The sequence below is a fragment of the Acartia tonsa genome, chromosome 15, assembly GCF_053477335.1.
Source record: "Acartia tonsa isolate MP-2025a chromosome 15, ASM5347733v1, whole genome shotgun sequence".
Lineage (NCBI taxonomy): Eukaryota > Metazoa > Arthropoda > Copepoda > Calanoida > Acartiidae > Acartia > Acartia tonsa.
Window position 1 is genome coordinate 24089128 of NC_137274.1, and position 25830 is coordinate 24114957.

The 25830-nt window shown below is 35.7% G+C and overlaps 3 protein-coding genes across 3 annotated transcripts in view; all 3 read right to left on the minus strand.

Moving 5' to 3' along the window:
* The window catches only part of LOC145306792 (mitochondrial disaggregase-like), a 228707-nt gene that overhangs the window by 185349 nt on the left and 17528 nt on the right, over nucleotides 1–25830 (minus strand). The gene's annotated exons all lie outside the window — the stretch shown is intronic.
* On the minus strand, nucleotides 1575–20604 carry LOC145307673 (cyclic AMP-dependent transcription factor ATF-6 alpha-like). The gene is made up of 19 exons (XM_080150165.1): nucleotides 20540–20604; nucleotides 19550–19612; nucleotides 17626–17673; nucleotides 17173–17226; nucleotides 16245–16360; nucleotides 14739–14800; nucleotides 11180–11237; nucleotides 9797–9894; nucleotides 9309–9383; nucleotides 8391–8487; nucleotides 8062–8174; nucleotides 7481–7527; nucleotides 6804–6941; nucleotides 6166–6332; nucleotides 5028–5111; nucleotides 3570–3624; nucleotides 2829–2911; nucleotides 2413–2545; nucleotides 1575–2183 (listed from the first exon to the last, which is right to left on the minus strand). Exons 5-19 carry the CDS (start codon nucleotides 16290–16292, stop codon nucleotides 2050–2052), a joined length of 1392 nt encoding a protein of 463 aa, XP_080006291.1. The 5' UTR covers nucleotides 16293–16360; nucleotides 17173–17226; nucleotides 17626–17673; nucleotides 19550–19612; nucleotides 20540–20604; the 3' UTR covers nucleotides 1575–2049.
* Nucleotides 21367–25679, minus strand: LOC145307273 (uncharacterized). The gene is made up of 5 exons (XM_080149638.1): nucleotides 25608–25679; nucleotides 24570–24687; nucleotides 23599–23665; nucleotides 22619–22712; nucleotides 21367–21574 (listed from the first exon to the last, which is right to left on the minus strand). The coding sequence occupies exons 2-5, from the start codon at nucleotides 24684–24686 to the stop codon at nucleotides 21382–21384; spliced, it is 471 nt and encodes a 156-aa protein (XP_080005764.1). The 5' UTR covers nucleotide 24687; nucleotides 25608–25679; the 3' UTR covers nucleotides 21367–21381.

Sequence of the window (25830 nt, forward strand, 5' to 3'; positions counted from 1 at the left end):
AACAATCATAGAGTTACTACGCTTTCTAAATCGTACATAACTACTACAGGAATCACCATGCAAAGTTTGAAATCAATAGGACAATTCTAACATGCCTAAATTAACGAATAAAAGCTATTTATCTCGGTCGGACGTACGGACGGAAGGACCTACCCAAATTATAGAAAAGCTTCGCTATTAAAAAATATACTACAATGAGCACACAAAAACTGTTTTTAATTGAAATAATACATAATAATTAATAAAAATAAATTCACACACAAAAAAATGGTAAATTGTACAATAAAGTTGATTTTAGTAAAAATCTTTAAGGATCTAAAGGGATAAGACAATGGCCGATAAATTGAGGTATATCCCCAATGATAATACACTAGATTACCCCTTTTGTAGATTATAATTAGTGATTGAAACTTTAGGACACTCAACTTAATGAACCAACCAATCATACTTTTAAAAAAGCCTAAAAAGTTGTTGAGCCAACGAATAATATAAACATTATTAGAAAACTTTGGGGACTAGTGTAATAAACAGCCCGTCACCCCTCCCCCTCCCTGAATTATAGAATTATTGTACATATTTACCAAAAAAAAACACATAAATTTTCTTAACAAAATATATAATGATCACAACAATTAATAAGTAATAACAGAAAATTTTATAATAAATGTAGATATAGTAATAATATACAAATTATGAGGGGGGGGGGAGGGTAGAAACCCTTCCCCAAAATTTTATTTAATATACAAAATTGTTCAAAAGCTCTTTTAATAATTTTGCAGGGGTGTATATTCTGCACAAGATTCATTTTTTCCCCTGCTACAAATTTCCCCTTCCCCTAAGTTTTTTTTCCACCAAGGTGGGGGGAAAATGGATTTTTTTACATTTTTCCCCCCAATCACATATTTTTATCCCCCCCCCCCCCTTTAGCAGGGTCAATTATGCAGAATATACACCCCTGTAATTTTGGACTACAAATAAACACATCGATTTATAAGGGAGGGGGGGGGGGGAGTTTTGACACTTTTATGTAAACAGTGATTATAGGCTTTGTGTTAGGAGTGAGAGGAGAGCACCTGCACCTGGAGGCCAAATCCAATTTCTTTTTAAAATAGGGAATCTACATCCCAAAAGAAATCTTTCCCCCCCCCCCCCCCCCCAATAACCTATCCTCTCACTCTAAAGACAAAGCCTATAATCACTGTTTACGCAAAAGTGTCAAAACTCCCCCCCCCCCTCCCCACTTACTGTATATTTCAAAAACCGGGACCAAAGTATTAAAAAATGCCCCAATTAGATTAAATGCCATAAAGAAATACATTAGGTATTTTTTACAATAGTTACAGACTAATAGCAGTCCAACCGCCAAGCCTATATTATAAAGGGAAAAGTAGGTTGCGGGTAAAATCCGTAAAGGTTGTGAGTTTAAAGTGAAAAACAGTAGAAGAACGATAAAAATGTTAGCTTAAAATTTTTTTTTGTCATTAGGTAGTTCTTTTCAATAAGAAATACACATATCTAGTGAATATTATCGTTCTAATACTATTTTTAAGCCTTAAAACACACACCTTTACGGATTTTACCCGCAACCTACTTTTCCCTTTAATTCAAAGAATACATTAGGTAGTGTATATATTAGGTTTGACAATCCGTCCAATTTTTGGGCAGATTCGGATTTCTAGAAAAATCCGCCAGAAAAAGCGGATTAATCCGTGGATTGCGGATTTATTATTTTTTTTGCGGATTGCGGGTTTTTGGTTTGTGGATTCTACCAATATTTGTAAAGGTTATTTTGGAAATAAAAAAATACTAGCACCTACAGCGGCCATTTTCTAAGCCTTACTTAACCTAACCTAACGCAAACATTAAAAGCTACTGTGAAAATAAAACTTTGAATACTACTTTTTTTTCTGTCACATTTTAAATGACAAAGTGCTACAAATGTCATAAAAAATAACAATCAGAATCCAAAATTTCAATTGCGGATTCGGATTGCCAACCCTAATATACATTTTTTAAACATCATACAAAAATAAAGGAATTATGAACAATTTAGCCGCCATTTTTATTTTCAGCTGTTTCTACTGGATTTTCCCGCGTTAATTTTTTGGCGCCATTTCTTTTCAAATATTGGATGTCGTCTTCGCTGGTGGCGGCCTCTTGTGAGCTGTTGGTGTACCTTTGTCCTGCAAAAAGTAAATAAAATTTAGTGGCAAAGCCTATTTCTTCAGGGTGTTTTTTTTTTTTAATGGAACAAAAATATTACTTAATCTCACCCACTTACCATTGACAGAAATCAATAATCAATATCTCATTTTCTTCATTGACATGGGGGAGTTTTTTATCAGAAAAAAAAACTTTTCATAGTTTTTAACAAATTACCTATGCATTTTTATGGCACATCAGTTAACTTACTTTGGTGGGGAGGTTTAGTACCAACATTTGTTGCTGTGCTGTGATTGGTTGTTGGGGTGACTGTATTTTTTGAGCTGTGATTGGTTGTTGTGTTTGTTTTCATATTCGCCACAAGGTGGGATGGTATAGAGTCCTGAAATAGTATACCTAAACTAAGGAATCTTAAGGGATGGGGAATAAATAAATATGATTATCAGTAGAAAAGTGCATAGCTGATATGGTTAACATGTATATTTAAGTTTTTTAAAGGTCGAAGGAAGGTTCTTAACTTTTTCAGGGTTTTCTTCAACCCTCCCCAAAAGAAAACACCCCTGACAAAACAAAGCAACCCCAGAAATAATTTTCATACTATCTAAAGTGAACCTTGAGGCTTATGAGGGCGTAGCCAATGGTAATGAATAAATTTTGGTGTTCACCTCTTTAACTTGAATAAGCTGAGTGTGTATAACTTCACAATCAATCTTCATCATGGCAATTTTGTCAGGGGCCAGTTGGGACTCTGAAATAAAGGAAACATTTGAGAACCTAATATGTTACCTTGGGGCACCCCAATTCTAAAAACATCAAAGGACCTAAATTGCTACCTTGGAATTCTCCATTCTAAAAATATCAGAAGGCCTAATATATTACCTTGGGGCACCCCAATTCTAGAAACATCAGAGAACCTAATATGTTACCTTGGGGCACCCCAATTCTAAAAACATCAAAGGACCTAAATTGCTACCTTGGAATTCTCCATTCTAAAAATATCAGAAGGCCTAATATATTACCTTGGGGCACCCCAATTCTAGAAACATCAGAGAACCTAATACGTTACCTTGGGGCACCCCAATTCTAGAAACTTCAGAGGACTTAATATGTCACCTTGGGGCACCCCAATTCTAGAAACATCAGAGGACCTAATATGCTACCTATAGGTGCCCAATATTAGAAATATCAAAGACCTAATATGCTACCGTTGGGCACTCCATTCTTATTAAACATCAGACAACTCAATATGCTTTCAAAGGGATATTTTGTTTACAATCATCAGATGTACATCAATTTACCCGCCATTGTCTTATCCTTCTCATGTTTTTTTTCTCACTACTCCTAAAATCACTGTCCTTGTTAGAAAGTATTTGTCCGTTTGTCTGTATGGTCTGGCTAACACTTACCATTTAAGGCAAGGGTGATGGCTGGCAATAACAAGCTCATTCTGGGGCGCGCAACCTGAAAACAAAAAAATTCTGTACAGTTGTGTGTTGTAGTTGCATTAAGTTTGATTGCATGCATAAGTTACAAGAATACCATCTAACATATATAATTTTGTATTGCAATAACTAACTATCAAAATAGTCATTAATCCAGTTCTAATCCAGCGGATATGTTACTTACCTTGCTGTGGTTAGTGGCGGGTATTATAGACAGCTTTCCGCGGATAGTATGAGACAGAACTGGTTTTAATCCAGCGGATATGTTACTTAACTTACCTAGTATGTTTAGTATAGTGGCGGGTATTATAGACAGCTTTCCGCGGATAGTATGAGTGAAAACTGGTTCTAATCCAGCGGATATGTTACTTAACTTACCTAGTATGGTTAGTATAGTGGCAGGTATTATAGACAGCTTTCCGCGGATAGTATGAGTGAGAACCGGTTCTAATCCAGCGGATATGTTACTTAACTTACCTAGTATGGTTAGTATAGTAGCAGGTATTATAGACAGCTTTCCGCAGATAGTATGAGTGAGAACCAGTTCTAATCCAGCGGATATGTTACTTACCTTGCTGTGGTTAGTATAGTGGCAGGTATTATAGACAACTTTCCGCGGACATTATGACTGAGAACCGGTTCTAATCCAGCGGATATGTTACTTAACTTACCTAGTATGGTTAGTATAGTGGCAGGTATTATAGACAGCTTTCCGCGTATAGTATGACTGAGAACCGGTTCTAATCCAGCGGATATGGTACTGACCTTGCTGTGATTAGTGGCAGGTATTATAGACAGCTTTCCACGGATAGTATGAGTGAGAACTGGTTCTAATCCAGCGGATATGTTACTTACCTTGCTGTGGTTGGTAGCAGGTATTATAGACAGCTTTCCGCGGATAGTATGACTGAGAACCGGTTCTAATCCAGCGGATATGTTACTTACCTTGCTGTGGTTAGTATAGTAGCAGGTATTATAGACAGCTTTTCGAGGATATTATGACTGAGAACCGGTTCTAATCCAGCGGATATGTTACTTACCTAGTATGGTTAGTATAGTGGCAGGTATTAATACAGCTTTCCGCGGATAGTATGACTGAGAACCGGTTCCAATCCAGCGGATATGTTACTTACCTTGCTGTGTTCTTTATAAAGGCAGGTATTATAGACAGCTTTCCGCGGATAGTATGACTGAGAACCGGTTCCAATCCAGCGGATATGTTACTTAACTTGCCTAGTATGGTTAGTATAGAAGCAGGTATCACAGACAGCTTTCCGCGGATAGTATGAGACAGAACCGGTTCTAAACCAGCGGATACGTTACTGACCTTGCTGTGGTTAGTATTGGGGCAGGTATTATAGACAGCTTTCCGCGGATAGTATAAATGAGAACCGGTTCTAATCCAGCGGATATGTTACTTACCTTGCTGTGGTTAGTGGCGGGAACCAGCAAATGATCTCCACTGAATGAAACCACATAGAAAGTGTCATCACGGCGTTCTATGTCCTAGAAAGAGGATACATATTAAAACTTTGGGTACCTTTGTTAAGTTTTGATTAGTTAGTTTGTTAAAGGGGGGGGGGGGTTAATGCAACCATGTCGTAATCAATGATTAAATGGCACTTAGAATTCGAATTTCAATCTGAAATTTTGCATGAATAATCCTTGGTAGGCCTATTTTCCCTAAATCGAACCAAAATTTGGAAAAGTAACGGCTAATGGCTGGCGGCACAGCCGTATTGCCATTTTTGGGCTATCTTAAGAGCAAATTAGTCACGAAACCTATCTCCACATAATACTTTTGTCACTCAACAACACAATCAAACGGTTCTAGCCGGTAGCTGTTGGTACTAGAAATTTAAAAAATGGTTATTGCTATCATTCAACTTGAATTAAACCAAAAATATGTTTTAAAAAGTTGATTCCTACGTAATTAATGATGAATTTGCCCTGAAAATAGGCAAAAAACGGCTAAGCCGCCAGCCGTTACTTTTCCAACTTTTTGTTCGATTTAGGGAAAATACACCTACCAAGAATTATTCATGCAAAATTTCAGATCGAAATTCGAATTCTAAGTGACATTTAATCATTGATTACGACATGGTTGCATTAACCCCCCCCCCTTTAACTATAAAAAATTTCAGATTTACAGAATTACAGAGTAATAATATTTTTTTCTAGGGGCCAATTCTATTGGGAGGGTGGTGAGTGATACCCTCCTCAAAAATGGTTATAAACCTTCCCGGAACCTATGAGAAACTACCCTGAAAAGTTGAACCAGAACTGTTCAGTGGTTTGCGAGATCCTTTGGTACAGACATCCTGTTACTTTATCATAAGGAAATGGCGGTTGCGCCCCTAGCATCTAGGGATTCTATATTTGAAGGTATATATATAATATGGAATGGTACAAAAAAAGCCTAAAACTATACCCAAACTTACTCATAAAAATAAAATAACCTATAACATTAACCATTTCAGTACTTATATGATTTGAAATATTTGGCGGGAAAACTAAAAAATTTGGCGGGAAAACTGAGAAATTTGGCGGGAAAACCAACCTCGAACAGAGAAGAGAATGTGTGACGGTGCGGGGATGAGTCATACAAGCTGATGCTCTGCTGCCGATGGTGCCCATTTGCGGCGGCTGCTGCGGCTGCGACCTGACGGCGGGAGCCGCCGCCATATTGGTATCCACCATCCTCCACCAACATGGAATACACTGAACCTTAATTAAAAAAAAAAACTTTTTAAGAAACTGTCTATAATACGATAGGATTTAATAACTCCTTTCCAGATTATGCGAAAGAAAACAAAGTAGCGGGTTATTTTCCTTCCAACAGGGGGGGGGGTGAAAAAAATAAAGTACTGAATACATTTTTCCCTCTCCTTGGTCAAAAAATATGTGGGAGGGGTAAATAAATGAGTAAAATAAAAACCACTGAAAACAACAGAGAGGACAATGGGCTATTTATTACACTAGTCCCCAAAGTTTTATAATAACTTTTTTCTTATTTAGTAGGTTAACATCTTTGGGGAATTGTTGAATTTTAATTGGTTAGTAAATTGAGTGTTTAAACGTTTCAACTACTAGTTTTAATCTACAGAAGAAGAAGTAATTTTGTGTATAATTATTGGGGAAGTACATCAATTTATAGGCCATTGTCTTATCCCTTTAGATCCCTGATTAACCCCATACCTATCATATTGGGCTTTATATTGTGGCGCTTGTTAATTCCCAACAATGGTTTAGTCGTCTTCTTTTTCTTCTTCTTACTCAATTTTGGAGGATTTTTGGTGGTGGGGATTCGGAGATTTTTTTCTATTTGCTTTTTTCCTTAGATCAAAGAATAATTATTGAGTTTCTCGTATTTATTCTAAATCGATTGATATCCGGTGGATTAGAACCGGTTCTCATCCATACGAAAAAATTATGTCTAGCATCGTCTTATATCCAGTTTTCTATGAAAATCAAAATGTACAAGTATAAGATTGAATATTTTTAAAGCAACATCTCGGGGCCTAAAAACTGGTTTAAGTTTACAAGCCCATCATCCTTTTAATAAAGTAACAAAATGTCTATCTGTCTGTTTGTACCAAAGGATCTTGCTAACCGCTGAACCAATATGATTCTCCTTTATATACATTTTAGTGCAAGTTTACTAAAACATAGGAAATCAGATGGTTTTAGACTCATTTTTTAACTTAAATTTTGAGAATTTTTATCAATTTTTAACATTCGTGGAAAATTGTCTCTAATATAATGCTGTACATGAATTTTAAGTATGATAATGTCTTACAACCGGTTCTAATCCAGCAGATACTTAGGGGTTTCAAAGCAAAATTGAAAAAAATATTTATTTTATTATTCTTTGCCTTCGTCATGTTGAGCAGCAAATAATCCTCTCAGCTCGTTGTCCAGTCTGAAAATAGAATAATGAGAAATAAGGGAGGGTATTATTTTTAAAACCGTTTTTTAAAGATGATCTAAACGTTTGCAAAAACATAAAAAATATGTAACTAGGAGAAGGGAAAAAAAATAAATAAAAAGTCCTGTAAACATTATTTCTATTTTTTCCCCTCCTATGAAATATTTTGCAGCAGGAAAAAAAATAAAAGTTGTGCAGAATATACACACCTGATTTTTTTATGAAATTGAATTGAAAGGCAAGGCGGTTGTTCACAGACAGACAATGCCTTATTGATTCAGTCTTATAAGAAGACATGGGACACATGGCGGAACCTTTCTCTTATAAGGTTAAATTTGACAAGACAGACAAACAGACAGACAGACATACATTCATAGACAGACAGATAGATAAATACCTTATTGATTCAGTCTTATAAGAAGACATGGGACACATGGCTGAACCTTTCTCTTATGAGGTTAAATTTGACAAGACAGACAAACAGACAGACAGACATACAGACAGACAGACAGACAGACAGATAAATACCTTATTGATTCAGTCTTATTAAAAGACATGGGACACATGGCGGAACCTTTCTCTTCTGCTGAGGTTAAGTTTGTTGCAAGATTTTCTAAATCTGACAAATAATCATAATCAGCCTGAAAAAATAACAAAGATGAAAATGTATGTCTATCTATCTATCTATCTACCTTTATCTAACTGTCTGTCTATTTATACTTTCAGATTGTCAGTCAGTTTCTGTCTGTCTGACTGTTTGAATGTCTATCTGTCTGTCTGTATATCTGTCAATATGTCTGTCTCTCTGTATTTGTCCATTTGCCTGTCCATCTGTATGTCTGTAATGCTTTCTATACCTGCCATAAGAGAGATCTGCCAGCTGCCTGTTTCTCATGAATAAGACTGCTCCCCTCCCCTCCAACACCACCAAGGTTAGGGCTTGTGTTCAGTGAACTAAATATCAATCAATCAAATAAAATATTTATCAATCAATTTATCGATTGATAAATTTAGTGATGGATCAATCTATCAATCAATCTATCAATCAATCTATCCATCAATCAATTCATCAATAAATAAATCAACCATTCAACCAATTCATCAATCAATAAATAAATCAACTAATCAAACAATTTATTGATCAATCAGTTTACTGATCGATCAATCAATCAATCATCCAATCAATCAATAAACCAATTTATCAATCAATCAATAAATCAACTATTCAAAGAATTTATCGACCAATCAATCTATTTGTTGGTCAATCAATCAATTAATGAATCTATATGAATCCATCAATGAATTCCTCAATTAATCAATCAATTAATTGCTGTGTAAAAGATGATTTTACAGCAATACATTGGAATAAGATATCTCAAAAAGTATTAGAGCTAGAAAAATGTTAGAGACATTTTTAGAAAGCTCCAATATCTGTCAATTCTACTGTAATGTGAACGAATTTGCATGATGAACATGAGCCAATTAAGACGATCAAGGAGGTTTGGTGAAGAAACTCTAAAAATAAAAATAAAATTTGATCCCCAAAAGTAATTTTAAAATTTTTTACTATGGGAAGGTACTAATTCAATTTAGGGAAAGCATGTTCTGAACTCACCATAAGGTCCCAGTACATCCTGTATAAACCTTTTCTAAGGTTTTTTTTCTAACCTAAAAGCCTTCGGGTGGGGTGTGATCAATCTATCAATCAATGTAAAATACCCGAGGTTGTCTGGCTGATTTTTGATCACATGACAAAATGGCTGACATTAAAATACCTGAGGTTACTAAAGTTAAGTCCGACAAGGAAGAGAATACCAAACAGGGCCGTGGCTTTCTTGGCGTGCACAGTACTGAAATATATCCGCTGATTAGAACCAGTTCACAGAAATAATATCCGCATAATGTTCGCGGAAATCTGTCTATAATACAATGCTAAATAAATATTAAAAATATTGGGATCTAAAGGGATAAGACAATGGCCGATAAATTGATGTACATCCCCAATGATGATACACAAAATAACCTATTATTCAGATTTAAATTAGTAAATAGTTTAAATGTCTGAACCCCTTAACTAAATGAGCCAACCACTAAAAATTCACTTAAGTCCCCAACGTTGTCAAGCTATCGTAAAAGAAATCATTTGGGAACTAGTGTAATTAACAGCCCTTTGTCCCCTCTATCTCTGATATTGGATACAGACCTGCTAACACTCTTATTAAAAAGGGGTAATTTTGTTCATAATCATTTGGAAGGTACTGACCTGCTTCCAATATTTGCTGGCCACGAATATTTCTCCGCCTCTAGTTGTGACACTCGTTCTTGTAATCTGTCATTCTCAAGGCGTAGCAGGTTGTTTTCCTAGATATGATATGGCCTGTATGAAAACAATGTGTGAATACACATTACTGCATATAATTCCTACCTTTTAGAAAACTGAATAATACATCTAGTAGGTAGATAAATAGACAGACAGACGCAAAGAAGGAAGGACAGACATACAATCAAACAGACAGAGTACAGACAGATAGGTAAACAGACAGACATCAGAAAAGTTATAGACAGACAGTGTTTGTATCTGTCAGTATGTCCATCTGTCTGTTTGTTTATCTGTATATGTGTTTGTCTTTATGTCTGTATATCCATGTATCTGTCTGTACATCTATCCATCTGTCTGTCTGTTTATCTGTATATTTGTTTGTATCCATTTCTGTATGTCCATCCATCCATCTGTCTGTCTGTACTTCTATGTATGTGTTTATTTCAATGTCAGTATGTCCATCTATCTGTCTATCTATATATGTCCATTTCTATATACCAATCTGTTCATCTGTCTGTCTGTTTTTCTGTATATGTGTTTTATATATGTCTTTATGTCCATCCATCCATCTTTCTGTATGTTTATCTGTTTTTATATATGTCTGTATGTCCATCCATCCATCTTTCTGTATGTTTATCTGTTTTTATATATGTCTGTATCTCCATCCATCCATCCATCCGTCTGTCTATCCATCTATCTGTCTTTTTAACTTTATCTGTATATGTGTTTTTATATGTCTGTATGTCTTTCTGTTTCTGTGTTTGTATCCATTTCTGTATGTCCATCCACCCATGGATCCGTCTGTCTGTACTTCTATGTATGTGTTTATTTCAATGTCAGTATGTCCATCTATTGTATCTGATTATCTGTTTATGTGATAATATCCATTTCTGTATACCAATCTGTTCATCTGTCTGTCTGTATGTTTATCTGTTTTTATATATGTCTGTATGTCTATCCATCTGTTTGTCTTTTTTTTTATCTGTATATGTGTTTTTATATGTCTGTATGTCTATCCATCCATATGTCGGTATGTCTATCCATCCATCTGTCTGTCTGTTTATCTGTATATGGATTTTATATATGTCTGTATGTCCATCCCATCCATCTGTCTGTCTGTACTTCTATGTATGTGTTTATTTCAATGTCAGTATGTCCATCTATCTGCCTGTCCGTTTATCTGTATATGGGTTTTATATATGTCTGTATGTCATTGTCCACCCATCTATCGATCCATCCGTCTGTCTGTTCTGTATGTCTATCCATCCATCCATCCGTCCATCCATCGATCCGTCTGTCTGTCTGTCCAAAGGTGTATGAACTAACCTCTGCCAGAAGTTTGAGCTGTTCCTCCAAAGATGTCACATATTCCTTTTTCTTCTTTCTATCTCACAGAGAGAGAGAGAGAGGGGACAATGGGATATTTATTACACTAGTCCCCAAAGTTTTAAAATAACATTTTCTTATCCGTTGGCTTAACAACTTTGGGGGCCTTAGTAAATTTTAATTGGTTGTTTTAATAAGTTAGTAAAGTGTTCAAACGTTTTAACCACTAATTTAAACTATGGAACGGGGATTAATTTTGTGTTTCATCATTGGGGATGTACATCAATTTATAGGCCATTGTCTTATCCCTTTAGATCCCTGTCTTTGTGCAGATTCGGGGGGATATGGCAATAAAGGATAAAAAGGAATTGATGCCCCAAGGAAGGGGACATTAAATTACACTGGTACCCAAAGTTTGGATCTACTGCAGTTCACGGTAAAATATTGTTTTAAGCGTCATAAGAAGGCCTACAAATAATCTGAAATAGCCATAAATCAATAATGCATAATTATCTCGCAGTGCTGAGAAATGCGCAAAAAAGGCCTATTTTACGCGTTTTTTCTTCAGTGAAGCTTTCCCTGTGCATCATTGGATCTTGGCTATTCCAGATTATTTGTAGGCCTTCTTATACCGCTTAAAATAGTGTGCGGGTATGATCTGTACGTTCAGCCGTTTGGAAGCTAGCAGCCTTAAAACTTCATAGATTTTTGGCAATATTCGTTACCAGCAATATTTTACCGTGAACTGCAGAAGATCCCAAAGTTTTATAACCATGTTATTAAAATTGGTTGGCTCATAATTTTGGTACTAAAGGGGTAGTTTCAAGAAATGCATTTGAACTTAATTTAGTGAACTGCATATTTTTTCCTGGTCAATTTGTTAAACTTCATTTATATGTGCATATTTTTTGATAGTTAATGGGTTAAACTATATTGATATGGCATATATTTGAAAGAATTTCAATTTTCTACCACATCTATTATACAAAGTAGCTTGATGTCTGTCTGTCTGTCCGTCCGTCCGTCTGAAGCTTAAGATCTCTGTATCCACTGAACCGATCGGATTCTACTCTTCAGGGTATATACCTATTGGTCCTGCGGTGGTTTTAAGCTATTTTCTTGGGGGGTGGGACACCCCAAACCAACCCCCCCCCAAAAAAAAAAATTCTCCCCCCAATTTTTTTTTTTTTTTTTTGGCGCGAATTTTGCAAATTCGTTATTTAATCGAGAAAATGTTTTCCTGCTGGGTAGGTGCGAAAATTTGCGATCTGCTGGGTAAGTAATAGAAGATGTAATGATACCTCTTGGGGCAAAGCCCCTAGAGGCTAGGGGCGAAGCCGCTAGTAGTTTCTAAAATATCAAGACTTGAAAATCGTCTTTTTAAATTGCATATTTCATAAAAACTACGTGGTAGAAAATTGAAATTCTTTTAAATATATGCCATATAAATTCCTTATTTAATCGCTATTTTTTTTTTTTTTTTTACGAATTTTGCGAATTCGTTATTTAATCGAGAAAATGTTTTCCTGCTGGGTAGGTGCGACAATTTGCGATCTGCTGGGTAAGTAATAGAAGATGTAATGATACCTCTTGGGGCAAAGCCCCTAGAGGCTAGGGGCGAAGCTGCTAGTAGTTTCTAAAATATCAAGACTTGAAAATCGTCTTTTTAAATTGCATATATCACAAAAACTACGCGGTAGAAAATTGAAATTCTTTTAAATATATGCCATATAAATTTAGTTTAACCCATTAACTAGCAAAAAATATGTGGTTCACAATTTGCGATCTGCTGGGTAAGTAATAGAAGATGTAATGATACCTCTTGGGGCAAAGCCCCTAGAGGCTAGGGGCGAAGCCGCTAGTAGTTTCTAAAATATCAAGACTTGAAAATCGTCTTTTTAAATTGCATATATCACAAAAACTACGCGGTAGAAAATTGAAATTCTTTTAAATATATGCCATATAAATTTAGTTTAACCCATTAACTAGCAAAAAATATGTGGTTCACTAAATTAAGTTTAAATGCATTTCGTGCAACTACCCCTTTTGATTGGTTAGTACAAAACTAGCAGAGTTACTTAACATAACACAACCAATAATATAAATCTACAGAAGAGGTAATCTTGTTTATCACCACTGGGGATGTATTCTAATTCATTACCCAATATCATATCCCTGGATCTTAAGGGACAGAACAATGGACAATAAAGGGGGGGGGGGGGAAGTTTTGACACATTTGCGTAAACCTGGTATTTATGCTTTATCTTTGGACTGAGAGGATAGGTTATTAATGATAAAATCATTCTTATATGATGAATTTTCCCAAGATTTAAGATTTTTTTGGATAGGCCTCCAGGTTCCGGAGCTCCAGGCCTCCAAGTGGTCTCTGTACAGGTAACAAATAAAAATCAATTTATTTTAAGAGTTAGATGTCAGCTTATGAAACAAAATATGTATGTTTTTCTTCGAATACAGGGGTGTATATTCTGCACAAGATTTATTTTTTTTCTCCGGCTACAAAATTTTCTATTTTTTCCCCCCCCTAGTTTTTTCTCACCAAGTTGGGGAGAAAATGGAAAAATATTTAAAGAACTCTATATTTTATTTATTTTATCCCTCCTACCACACATTTTTTTAGTTTTTATCACCAAGGAAAAAATGTTTTCAGTTTTCTTAATTTTTACATTTTTTTCCCCTCCAACCACTTATTTTTTATTTCCCCCCCCCCCTTAGCCGGGGATCCCATGTAGAATATACACCCCTGTTCGAATATGTGAATAACATCAAAAAAGATGCATATTTTGTTTTATAAGTTGACCTCTAACTCTTAAAAAAAAATAGTTGATTTTTAACTTTTACCTGTACAGAGACCACCGAGAAGCCTGGAGCTCTTTATCTTTAATAACCTATCCTCTCGGTCCAAAGATAAAGCCTATATACCAGGTTTACGCAAATGTGTCAAAACTTCCCCCCTTCTTGTTATACTTCCCAAGGATCTAGAAGGATAAGACAATAACCGTAAAAATTGATGTAATCCCCAATGATGATACACAAATTAATAGTTATGTAGAATACAATGAGTGGTTGAATTGATTCAATTGCCCTCTATTGGACTATAAATTACACTGGTACCCAAAGTTTTATGACCATAGTACCCAAAGTTTTATAACCATGTTATTTTAATTCGTTGACTAGAATATTTTGGTACTTTTACTGGGATTACCCAACAAGAAAGGGGTCATTGGACTATAAATTACACTGGTACCCAAAGTTTTATAACCATTGGGGTTGCGCCGGATATCCGGTCATTTTCAATAACCAGCCGGATACCGGATATTAAAACTATCCGGTTACATGATATCCGACTGATTTTTGACACCGGATATCCGTCCGAATAACTGGTAATTTGCCAGATTTCGAACGTTGGCCAGAAATCCGGCCGGAACCGGATATCCGGCATTAGAAATCAGCCGGACATCCGGTATCCGGCTAAAAAAGTATCCGGCCCAACCAAAATAACCATAGTACCCAAAGTTTTTATAATCATGTGCCCCCCTCCCTGGAAATACAGGCGCTCTCGCGATTCTTGATCATTCGCTGCTGCCGCTTCAAATTCCGTAACTGAAATAATAGTATTTATTCGAATCCGGTGGATAGGAACCGGTTCTTATCCATACGAAAATCTATGTCTAGCATCATATTATATCCAGCTTTCTACGAATATAAAATGTACAATCATAAGATTAAAACCAGTTTTTTTTAGCCCGTGCCTTCGGCACCTCGGGGCTAAACATACTGGTTTTAATCTTATAATTGTACATTCTATATCCGCGGAAAGCTGATTATAATACGATGAAAGAAATAACTATTATCGCATCGTATTATAGACAGCTTTACGCGGATACAAAAATGTACAACTATCCTAATATATATCAAATAGTAAGTTTTTTTTTTGGGTGTAGTGAAGGACCTCGCTAACCGCTGAACCGATAAGGTCCTCCTTAACAGTGAAGCTACTTATAGGTCTTGGGATGGTTTTAGGCTACTTTATCTTTATAAAAAGTGTGGGTAGGTATGATTTTCGTCTATTTTTGTGCCCTTCCATATTCCTTCGAATATAGAGCCCCTAGATGTTAGGGGCGCAGCCGCTAGTAAGAGTAAATTCAGTGTATTTTATCCCAGATGTGCCGCTAGATTGGAACCAGTTCTCAGCCATACTAAAAAATATGTTTTTGAATCGTATTATAGACAATTTTAACAAATATTAAAATAAAAAACATAAAATTAATACCTAAAAATTTTAGTTTTAGAAAGAATTTAAACTTTTTTTAGGGGGGGGGGGGTAGTAATTTTTTTCTAGGGGCGATTTATCTTAGGACCTCTGCAAAGTTACTCTGCAAAGGAAAACCATATTGGTTTAGCAGTTAGCGAGATCCTTCGGCACAAACAGATACACACAAAGATCCTGTTACTTTATTATAAGGACTAGTGGTTTCGGCCGAAAAGGTAATTTAACAAAACAAATTTGGTACCTAAAAAATAAAATCAGTAGGTAGGTATATTCCCTGAAGAGTAGAGCCCATTCGGTTCAGTGGTTACTGAGATCTTAAGCTTCAGACAGACAGATAGAGAAACAGACAAACACACAGACAAACAAACTGACAATTAGACATCCTTTAACTTTATCATAAGAAGATATCCTTGTCTAACCTCTCAAAAGAGAGAGGGGAGAATGGGCTGTTTTAAATAATAACGTTTTCTTATTCGTTGGTGGCCTGACCACTTTGGGGACTTATAATGGATTATTATTGGTTATTTTATGAATTTGAGTATCCAAACTTTTTAACCACTAGTTATAATCTACAGACGGGGTAATTTTCTATAGATTCATTGGGGATGTACATCAATTTATGGGCCATTGTCTTATCCCTTTAGATCCCTGCATTTTACAGTGATTTATCACATCGTATTATAGACAGCTTTCCGCGGATAATATGCGGATAGCAATGCTGAGAACAGGTTCTAATCCAGCGGATATTAATCGGTTTCAAATATGTAGACTAACCTCTTCTGAATTGTGAGCAATTGTTGGTGGAGCTGCAGGACGCGTCATGTGACTTTGGGTACCCGTCGTTGGGATCAGCTGATTTTGGGTACCCGCCACCGGGTTCAGGTGACCTACTGTGGTAAATTTTGGTCTTCTTTATGTACTTCGTTAGGTTTTAGGCTGTTTTTTTTAAAAATAATGGTTGGTTTTTAAGCTGTTTTAATAAAGATATTTGGATTGTTTCAGGCTGTTTATTTAGTATTTGGATGGTATTAACCTGTCTTTTAACCACATTGCGATGGATTTAGGCTGTTTTTAAACCATATTGCGATGGTTTTAGGCTGTTTTTTAAAAATATTGGGATGGTTTTTGGCTCTTTTTAAAAGTATTGAGAAAAATATTTTGAGTTCTCTTTATTTTATAGGTATTCATTTTTCCCATATATTTCTGTAGTTTTTTTTAATTCATGTTTTCAGAACTCTTTATTTTTTCTATTTTTCTCCTCTTTTCACATATTTTTATTCCCCACCCCCCTTTAGCAGGGCTCAACACGTAGCGCATCCGCTCGTCGTCGGGAAGGTAATACGTTTGAATCTAGGCCCGACACCACGTCCTAACTAAAGACGTTAAAAATAGTTCCCACTGCTACTATGTCAGATGCGCAATGTAAATAGTTAGAGTAGGGGGAATGCCTTGGCCCAAAACAGGCACAGTTAGGACTTCTCAGACAAAAGTCGTGCATCTCAGAGAGTTGGTTGTCTGATGGGCGAATGGACGCTTTACACTGCAATCATAAGCGGAGTATGTTCCAAGGTGCGTGGAGAAAGGTCTAGAAGCGACACCAAGCCCCCTAGAGCTTTAGCAGGGGACCCAATGCAAAATATAATACACACCTGGCTGTTTTTTTTTAAAAAGTATTGCGCTGGTTTTATGCTATAAAGTAGACCTATGCCTGAATTTAATTGTGCTGTCAGCTGTGTATTTGATGTATTTAATTCTCCTATACATTCATAAAATTGATGATAGAAACCTCTATGGGATTAAATCCAGAGAGATGGGGGGGGGGGACATTGAGCTGTTTATTACACTAGTCCCCAAAGTTTTATAATAACGTTATCATATTCGTTAGCTTAACATACTTGCAGACTTTTATTGAATTTTAATTTGTTGGTACATTTATGAGTGTTTAAATGTTTCAACCACTAATTATAATCTACAGAAAAGGTAATCTTGTCTATAATCATTGGGAATGTATATCAATTTATCCTTATCACTTTAGTTCCATAAGTTTTAAATATTTCTTTATAACATCGTATTATAGACAGCTTTCCGCGGACAATATGCAGATAGTATGACTGAGAACCGGTTCTAATCCAGCGGATATTAATCAATTTTATGCCTGTAGTGATGTTTTGATACTGATAACTGTTGTTCGTCTCACTCTTGACTAAAATATAAATGATTATTAGCGGCTACGCCCCCTAGAGGCCTATAGGGGTAATTAGGGCGATGAGAGGGGGGGGGGAAGACCCCCCCCCTCATTTTCAATTTTTTTTTTTTTAAAAGGTAAAACAAATTTTTGGAGGGGTCATTTTTTTCAATGTAAGTTGGCGGGCGGTAACCCACCCTTCCCCCCCCCTCTAAAAAAAAATAGTTATAAAATTTACCAGGACCTATGAGAAGCTACCCTGTAAAGGTGAACCATATCTGTTCAGTGGTTAGCGACAGACAGGCAAACGGAGATCCTTTATCATACTTTATCATAAGAATTTATCGCATCGTATTATAGACAGCTTTCTCGGATATTGAAATGAAGAAAAAAACTGGTATTAATCTTGTGATTTATATTCTAATATTCGTGGAAAATTGTTTGTAATACAATGTTGTAGAGGATTTTCAGTATGGCTAAAAACCGGTTCTAATCCAGCGGATTTTCATTGGTTTCTAAGACCTACTGGAAAATAAATTTTAGAATATCTTGGAATCCTATTAAAATCCGCTAAATTACCATCAGTTCTAAGCCATGCTGAAAAATAAGATTTTGTAACGTATTACAGACAGTTTTTCATTCGTTAAAAATCTGGATTTTTATAAAATTTCTTTATATTTTAATAGCCGCGGAAAACTTGTCTACATACAATTCGATTATTAAGTACCTAGGTAACTATTCTTTTTTTATGGACTATTTTTATAAACTATACAAGACATGATTTTTTTATGATAGCTCCGAATCTAATAAATATTCTGAGGCGGATTCTTTAAAAAAAAATAATGGTCGCTGCCAGCTGGTGAGGCAAAATTGTTTTTTTGTAAAAAAAATCCTCCAAAATCACATAAAAAATCTACAAAAATTAAACAAAATCTTATGTTAATAACCCTTTTATGATTTTTGTAGATTTTTTGTGCGATTTTGGAGGATTTTTCACTAAAATAATTTTGCCCCACCAGCAAGCAGCTAACCTATTTTTTTTTATGAATCTACCTTTGATCCATAATGAAAACACATGTCGCGTATAGTTCTAAAGAAGAAAGACAAAGTTGACAACATCCATAAGTAGCAAAGAACAAAAATAATGGACGCACGAACAGACAAAGTGAATTATTAACCAGATGTTCAAGTCTCTCACATATTTAATTTTTTTTTGCAATTTTTGTGATTTATCATGGGAGGGTGGTGATACCCTCCCCCAAAATAGTTATAAACCTTCCCGGGACCTGTGAGAAGCTACCCTGTAAAGGAGAACCCGATCGGTTCAGCGGTTAGCTAGATCATTCGGTACAAACACACAGACACACAAACATCCTGTTACTTTAGTATAAGGATTAGTTGAAAATAACGAATGTGAAGTTTTTTTCAGAGAGAAAGAGAGAGAGAGGGGACAATGGGCTGGTTATTAAACTTGTCCCCAAAGTTTTACATATTATGACATTATTTTCTATGTTGCTTTAGATACAACTTTGGGGACTTTATTAAATTTTGCTTGGTTCGTTCCTTTAGTTCAGTGTAAAACGTTTCAACCGCTAATTTTAATCTACAAAATGGGTAATTTTGGAAATGTACATCAATTTAACAGCCATTGTCGTATCCCTTTAGATCCCTGGTCTATCAGTGAAAGTCTTTTTTAGTAGCGAAGCTACTCTATGATTCACTTTGTCCGTCAGTCAGTCCGTAACGCTATAGGGGAAATGGAATTTACTCAGCTCCTATAAAAGATAGAAAGTTAAAAGTTTTTGACAACATTTCTATTATTAAGGAGCACAATTAACTATAAAACATCAATGGCGGTCGGACCGCTTTTTAGCAGGTTTTAGGCTATTTTTACCTATAATAGAAGTTGGAGTGGTGTAATACCTTCCATCCGTCCCCAAGGTCAAGACAATGGGTGCTGAAATAATAAATGAATGTTATTAAAACTTTGGATTCTTTTAAAAAGGTTATTAAAAAGAGAACCTCTTTTCTCGTATTCATTCGAATCCGGTGGATAAGAGCCGGATCTAATCCATACAAAAAACTATGTCTAGCATCGTATTATATCCAGCTTTCTATGAATATAAAAATGTACAATCATAAGATTAAAACCAGTTTTCTAAGAACGTGCCTTTGGCACCTCGGGGCTAAAAAACTGGTTTTAATCTTATAATTGTACATTCTATATCCGCGGAAAGCTGTTTATTATATGATGCGAGAAATAACTATTCCAGTATGGCTTCAAATTAATATCCGCTGGATTAAAACCGTTTCAGTCAGCCATACTGAAAAATTATGTATAGCATCGTATAACAGACAATTTTCCACGAATATTAAGATGAAAATCATGATATTAAAACCCAAAAACTTGTTTTATACCTAATATTTTTCATTTTAATATCCGCAAAAAGCTGTCTATAATACGATGCGATAAATAACTATTCTAAAATTCGTCTAGGTCTGTCTGTAACAAATACACTATGATTCAAGGAGGGACAAGACAATGAGCTGTAAATTAAACTGGAACCCAAAGTACTTTATCTAAATCGTTGGAACTAAAACTTTTAACAAAAACAAAAGTTACAGTGTACATCTAAATGTCTGTCTGTCTAACAATCTTGATAAATGTATATCCAGCTATCTATCTACCTAGCTAAATAAATATCGTTCTATCCTATCTTCTTTGCTAAATGTTTGTCTATATGGCTTTCTACCTAGCTAGCTAAATGTTTTGTTTCTAAATATCTAGGTACCTTGATAATTTGATAAATGTATATATATTCATCTATCTTAATAAATGGGTGTCGGTCTGTCTGTCTATCTATCTATCTATCTATGTTTATACCTGTTGCTTGTTGTAAATTTTGCAAGGTAGGTACAGGGCGTTTTATTTTGGGTATGGGCAACTGATGAAACAGATAATTTTATTTTTATGGGTTTTTTTAGACTTGGGTACCTACTGTTGCAATTTTTCTTATTGTGCTTATTATTTAGACTTTGAGTACTAGAAACATTGAAACTGTTCTAATTTTGACTAATTTTTAATGCGTTGTAACAACAATTTAAAAGGGGGGAGGCGGATGTGCCACTTTTTGAAACCAAAACTAAAAGTCAACAAAGGAACTCAACTAAAAAAGAGTTACAGGTCAGAGATTTTGCATGGCAGTTGCTTTATAGAGGTACAATATGGAACTGTGAAGAAACGGCGGCGCAACCGCCGAAAACCGCCGTTTCCCGCCGAATTTTTTTTTGCAATTTCTCGGCGGTTTTCGGCGGATGCGCCGCCGTTTCTTCACTGTTCCATATTGTAACCCTATAAAGCAACTGCCATGCAAAATCTCAGACCTGTAACTCTTTTTTTTAATTAAGTTCCTTTGACTTTTAGTTTTGGTTTCAAAAAGTGGCACATCCGCCTCCCCCCTTATAAATTCCTTATCGGTGCTTTGTAAAACAACCCAGAGAGAGAGAGGAGACAATGGGCTGTTTATTACACTAGTCCCCAAAGTTTCATAAAAACATTTTCTTATTGGTTGGCTTCACAACTATGGTGACTTCAATAAGTTGAGTGTTCTAACATTTCAAAAACTAGTTTTAAGAAGTGGTAATAGTGTATCATGATTGGGGATGTACAGTACATCAATTTATCTGCCATTGTCTTATCCCTGTAGATCCCTGAAAGCAAGCATATCAAATTATCAATTCCTTAGCACTGCTTTGTTGGGCATTCACCGCGGCGGGCACAGGGCGGCTTGGCGTATGTATGGCGGCAGAGTAGCTGATGAACTGGGCTGGCGGCGGCAGCTGTGGCGGCGGCGGCGAGAGTATGGATTGTTGTGGGGATAGCGGTGGACTGTTGCGTCGGCTGTTGCTTGTGCTGTCACTTGAAGAGGGGGAGGTATGTTGTGCAAAAATTCCGTAAAAGTGTGAGTTTTAAGGCTTAAAAACAGTAGTAGAACGATAATATTCACTAAATATGTGTATTACTTATTGAATAGAACCATAGAGAACAAATCTTATATATTTATATTTAGTGAATATCATCGTTCTTCTAATGTTTTTTAGCCTTAAAACTAATACCTTTACGGAATTTTAGCACAACCTACCTCCCCCTTTTTCATAATCCATAGGTAAATACAAAGTAGAATGATGTCTGTCTGTCTGAAGCTTATATCTCAGTAACCACTGAACCGATTGGGCTTTACTCTTCTGGGAATATACCTACTGGTCCTGTGATGGTTTTAAGTATGTTCTTGAGTGATGGGACATCCCCAGTCCCCTCACCCAAAAAAAAATGACCCTTCCTCAAATATTTTACTATATTTTGCTCCGACTCCGACAAAATATGGCGGCTCCGGCTACCGAAATTAAACAAAAAGTTGAAAAAGTTACAGCTGGCGGCATAGCCGCTTTTTGGCTATTTTCAGGGCAAATTCTTCACATATGACATAGGAATCAACTTTTTCATTCATTTTTTTGCTTTATTTCATGTAAAATCATACCTACTCATTTCCAAAAGTTTTGGGGAACCCAAATTTCTAGTACCAGCCGCTACCGGCTGTTAGCCGCTGGGAGAGGCCAAGAGTATGATGTGTAGATAGGGCTGGGCCGCCAACTGCTATTTTCAAATTGTTTGTTTAATTTCGGGAAAATAAACCTACCAAGGATGACAGAAGCAAAGATTCATAACGAAATTCGGATTCTAAGTGGCATTTTCACATTGATTACGAGATGGTTGCATTAAACCTCTCCCCACTCCCTATTATTTTATTAATCGGACTTTTAGAAGTCAAAAATAGACCTGGAAAAAAATGTTTAAATGAGTTTTTTGATTTTAGGTAGGAGCCGGATCCGTTTTTTTCAGTGGCGGCTCCGCGAAGCCACAACAAAATCAAGCAGCTCCACAACAACAACAACAACAACCTACCTATGGTCCGAGTCTGTCGGTGAACTGGGGGGGAAGGGAGAGTCCGGTTCAGATTTGACACTCTCCCCGTAACCACTCTCTCCACAGCTGAGCTCTGCAATTAGAGATAGATAGATAGATATTTAGATAGATAGATAGATAAGATTTGACACTCTCCCCGTAACCACTCTCTCCACAACTTAGCTCTGCAATTATAGATAGATAGATAGATATTTAGATAGATATTTAGATAGATATTTAGATAGATAGATAGATAGATATTTAGATAGATAGATATTTAGATAGATAGATAGATAAGATTTGACACTCTCCCCACAGCTGAGCTCTGCAATTAGATAGATAGATTCATAAAATTAAAAATGGAAAGAAAAAAATAAATCCGTCAAGTAAAAAGATGAAAATCCGCGAATGAAATTGTTGCAGAAGGGGGAAAGATGAAGAAAGGGGAGGTAAACGGAGAAGTGTAAAACTAGACTTAAAATTGAAGGGGTGTATATTCTGCATGGGATCCCCTATTAAACGAAGGGGGGGGGGGGGTATTAAAAAATAAAAGATGTCTGTAAACATTTTCAAGTTTATTTCCCCTCCGTGAGAGAAAAAATAATCGAAAAATATGTGGGAGGGGTACCTATAAAATGACGTAATAGTTATTTATCACATTATAGACAGCTTTCCGTGGATATTAAAATGAAAAATTATGCAATTAATACCAGTTTTGTTAGACCAAAGGGAAGGCCCTGGCTAATATTAATTCTATGCTTTTTATTCTAATATTCGTGGAAAAATGTCAGCAATACGATGCTATACATGTGTTTTTTTTCAGTATGGATGACCAAACTGGTTCTAATCCTGCGGATATTAATTGGTTTGGAAGCCATACTGGAAAAGATCTTAAATGTAGAAAGAACCTACAATTATGATAAACAAAAGTAGGTACCCAAGGTTTTGTTCTAAAACTTTGGGTACCAAAAAATATTTACCTGGAAAAATTTGGTCCTGCAGTCCCTGGAGATCAAACTCCATCATTCCTGTCAACATCTCTTCATCCTGAATAATATCCGCTGGATTAGAACCGGTTCTCGTCCATACTATCCGTATAATATCCGTGGAAAGCTGACTATAATAGTCTTTTTCCGCACAACCACGATTTTAATTTTATCCATAACAGACAAGCATGATAACATCCATAAAAGCGAAGCTTTGAAACGGTTTTTGAAACAAACTAATATTTACACTTGTAGACTGTCCGAATCAAATATTTAGAATATAAATGCATAAGTCTAATAAAATTGTAAGTAAACTTGTTGAGTAAAAACAGTATTTTGTTTCAGGACATACCTACCTACATTTTTAGGATTTTTTACATAGGACTTGATCATAGATATGCTTTGCTTATAAGAATAAGTAGAAACGTCTAAGGAATCAGTATTCCAAAAATAAAGAAAAAAGGATATGTCATATGTTCTAATATAATTCACTATTTCTGTTCGTTCGTCCGTCATTCCGTCCCTTAGCTATGGCGGAAATGTGATTTTCTCGGCTGAAACTTCTTGGTCAACATTCCCTTCATTATGGAGCATAGTCAACTATAAAACATCCCTGGCCGTCGGACTGCTTTATGGCAGGTTTTTGGCTAGTTTTATATTTTTCACATTTTCCCCCATATATTTGGTGTTTGTTTTGTATGTTCAAATGTTCTAATATATAAGTATGGCTCTGAAACCGATTAATATCCGCGGGATTAGAACCAGTTCTCAGCCACGCAAAAAATCATTTATAGCATCGTATTACAAACAATTTTCCACGAATAAAATTAATAAAATTTATACCAGTTTCGTTAACCTGGGCCATAGGCCCGTCGGGGGGCTAAAAAACTGGTTTTCATCTTATAATTATACATTTTAATATCCGCGGAAAGCTGTCTATATTACGATAAATGACTATTTCTAACCTGATATGAGGTATCGTTGGCAAATTGTTGCAGGTCTAGGTCCTGTGATAGTTGGTGCAGCAAATCTTCATCCCCTTCTCCCCCCATCTCGCCTCCAGAATAGTGGCTTGCAGGCATTCTAAATGATGATACACAAAATTACCCCTTCTGTAGATTACAATTAGTGGTTGAAAACGGTTGAACACTCAACTTTATGAATCAACCAATCAAAATTTGATAAAATAGTATCCAAAGTTTTTAGGTAATCTCAAGAACAAGAATATATGATTATAAAACTTTGGGGACTAGTGTTGTTTCTCCCACCAGCTCGCCTCCGGAATAGTGGCCATAGCAGCATTCTAGATAATCTGCTGGATTAGAACCGGTTCTAAGTCATAATATCCGCGGAAAGCTGTCTATAATACGAGGCGATAAATAACTATAAAACTCAGGGATCTAAATGGATAAGACAATGGTCTATAAATTATTGTAGATCTCAAATGATGATATGCAAAATTACCCCTTCTTACTATTAGAGCTTGAAAACATTTGAACACTCAATATATCCTATTATATAAATTAGTAAAACATTTTTATGTTTGAAGCTTAAGAATTCAATAACCACTAAACCAATTGTGTGTTCCATTTTAGGGAAGCTTCACATAGATCCCTGAGCGGTTTTAGGCTATTAATTTTCAGATTTAAGCCTAGGCTAGGTTTTAGGCTATTTTCTTCCCCTCTTCTTACTTGCCCCTTTGAATAAAGATCCCTTAGATCCTAGGAGCGCAACCGCTAGTTATATAATAAAGCAACCAATAAAAATTCACTAGAGTCCCCAAAGTTGTTATGTCAACAAATAAGATTATAAAACTCTGGGAACTGGAGTCTAACATGACAGGTATGATAATATCCATACATCCAAAAGGTCTGACAAAATTTTGCTAAAGTAATAAATGAAACTAGAGGTAATAAGCTACAGCTTTGATGTTCGTAACTTATATTCTCAAACGTTTAGAACAGACACATAGACATCCTGTTACTTTACTATTAGGATGTTACCTTCAAGCAATTTTTCTGTTAAACTTTTGAATTTATTTTTCTTCAATACATTATTAATAAGCATATATTTCTGAAATATAAAATAAGTAGGTAGGTATATTATATAGATGTATAAAAAAAATGTTTTTAATTATTTTTTTGGTAGGTAGGTTTTGAAAACTAACAAGGTTCTAAAAGGGATAAGACAATGGCCAATATAATGATATACATCCCCAATGAGGAT

What these genes read in the sequence shown, in the direction of transcription:
- LOC145307673 (XM_080150165.1), bottom strand. Translation starts at nt 16,292, where the DNA reads ATGACGCGTCCTGCAGCTCCACCAACAATTGCTCACAATTCAGAAGAG. An exon ending in AATAAGACTGAATCAATAAG is followed by an intron (nt 7,528 to 8,061) that starts GTATTTATCTGT and finishes TTCTATTTTCAG; the next exon opens with ACTGGACAACGAGCTGAGAG. An exon ending in TATAAAGCCCAATATGATAG is followed by an intron (nt 6,333 to 6,803) that starts GTATGGGGTTAA and finishes TTTTTAATTAAG; the next exon opens with GTTCAGTGTATTCCATGTTG.
- LOC145307273 (XM_080149638.1), bottom strand. Translation starts at nt 24,686, where the DNA reads ATGCCTGCAAGCCACTATTCTGGAGGCGAGATGGGGGGAGAAGGGGAT. An exon ending in GCAGGACCAAATTTTTCCAG is followed by an intron (nt 22,713 to 23,598) that starts GTAAATATTTTT and finishes CTCTAATTGCAG; the next exon opens with AGCTCAGCTGTGGAGAGAGT. An exon ending in CCGACAGACTCGGACCATAG is followed by an intron (nt 21,575 to 22,618) that starts GTAGGTTGTTGT and finishes CCCCTCTTCAAG; the next exon opens with TGACAGCACAAGCAACAGCC.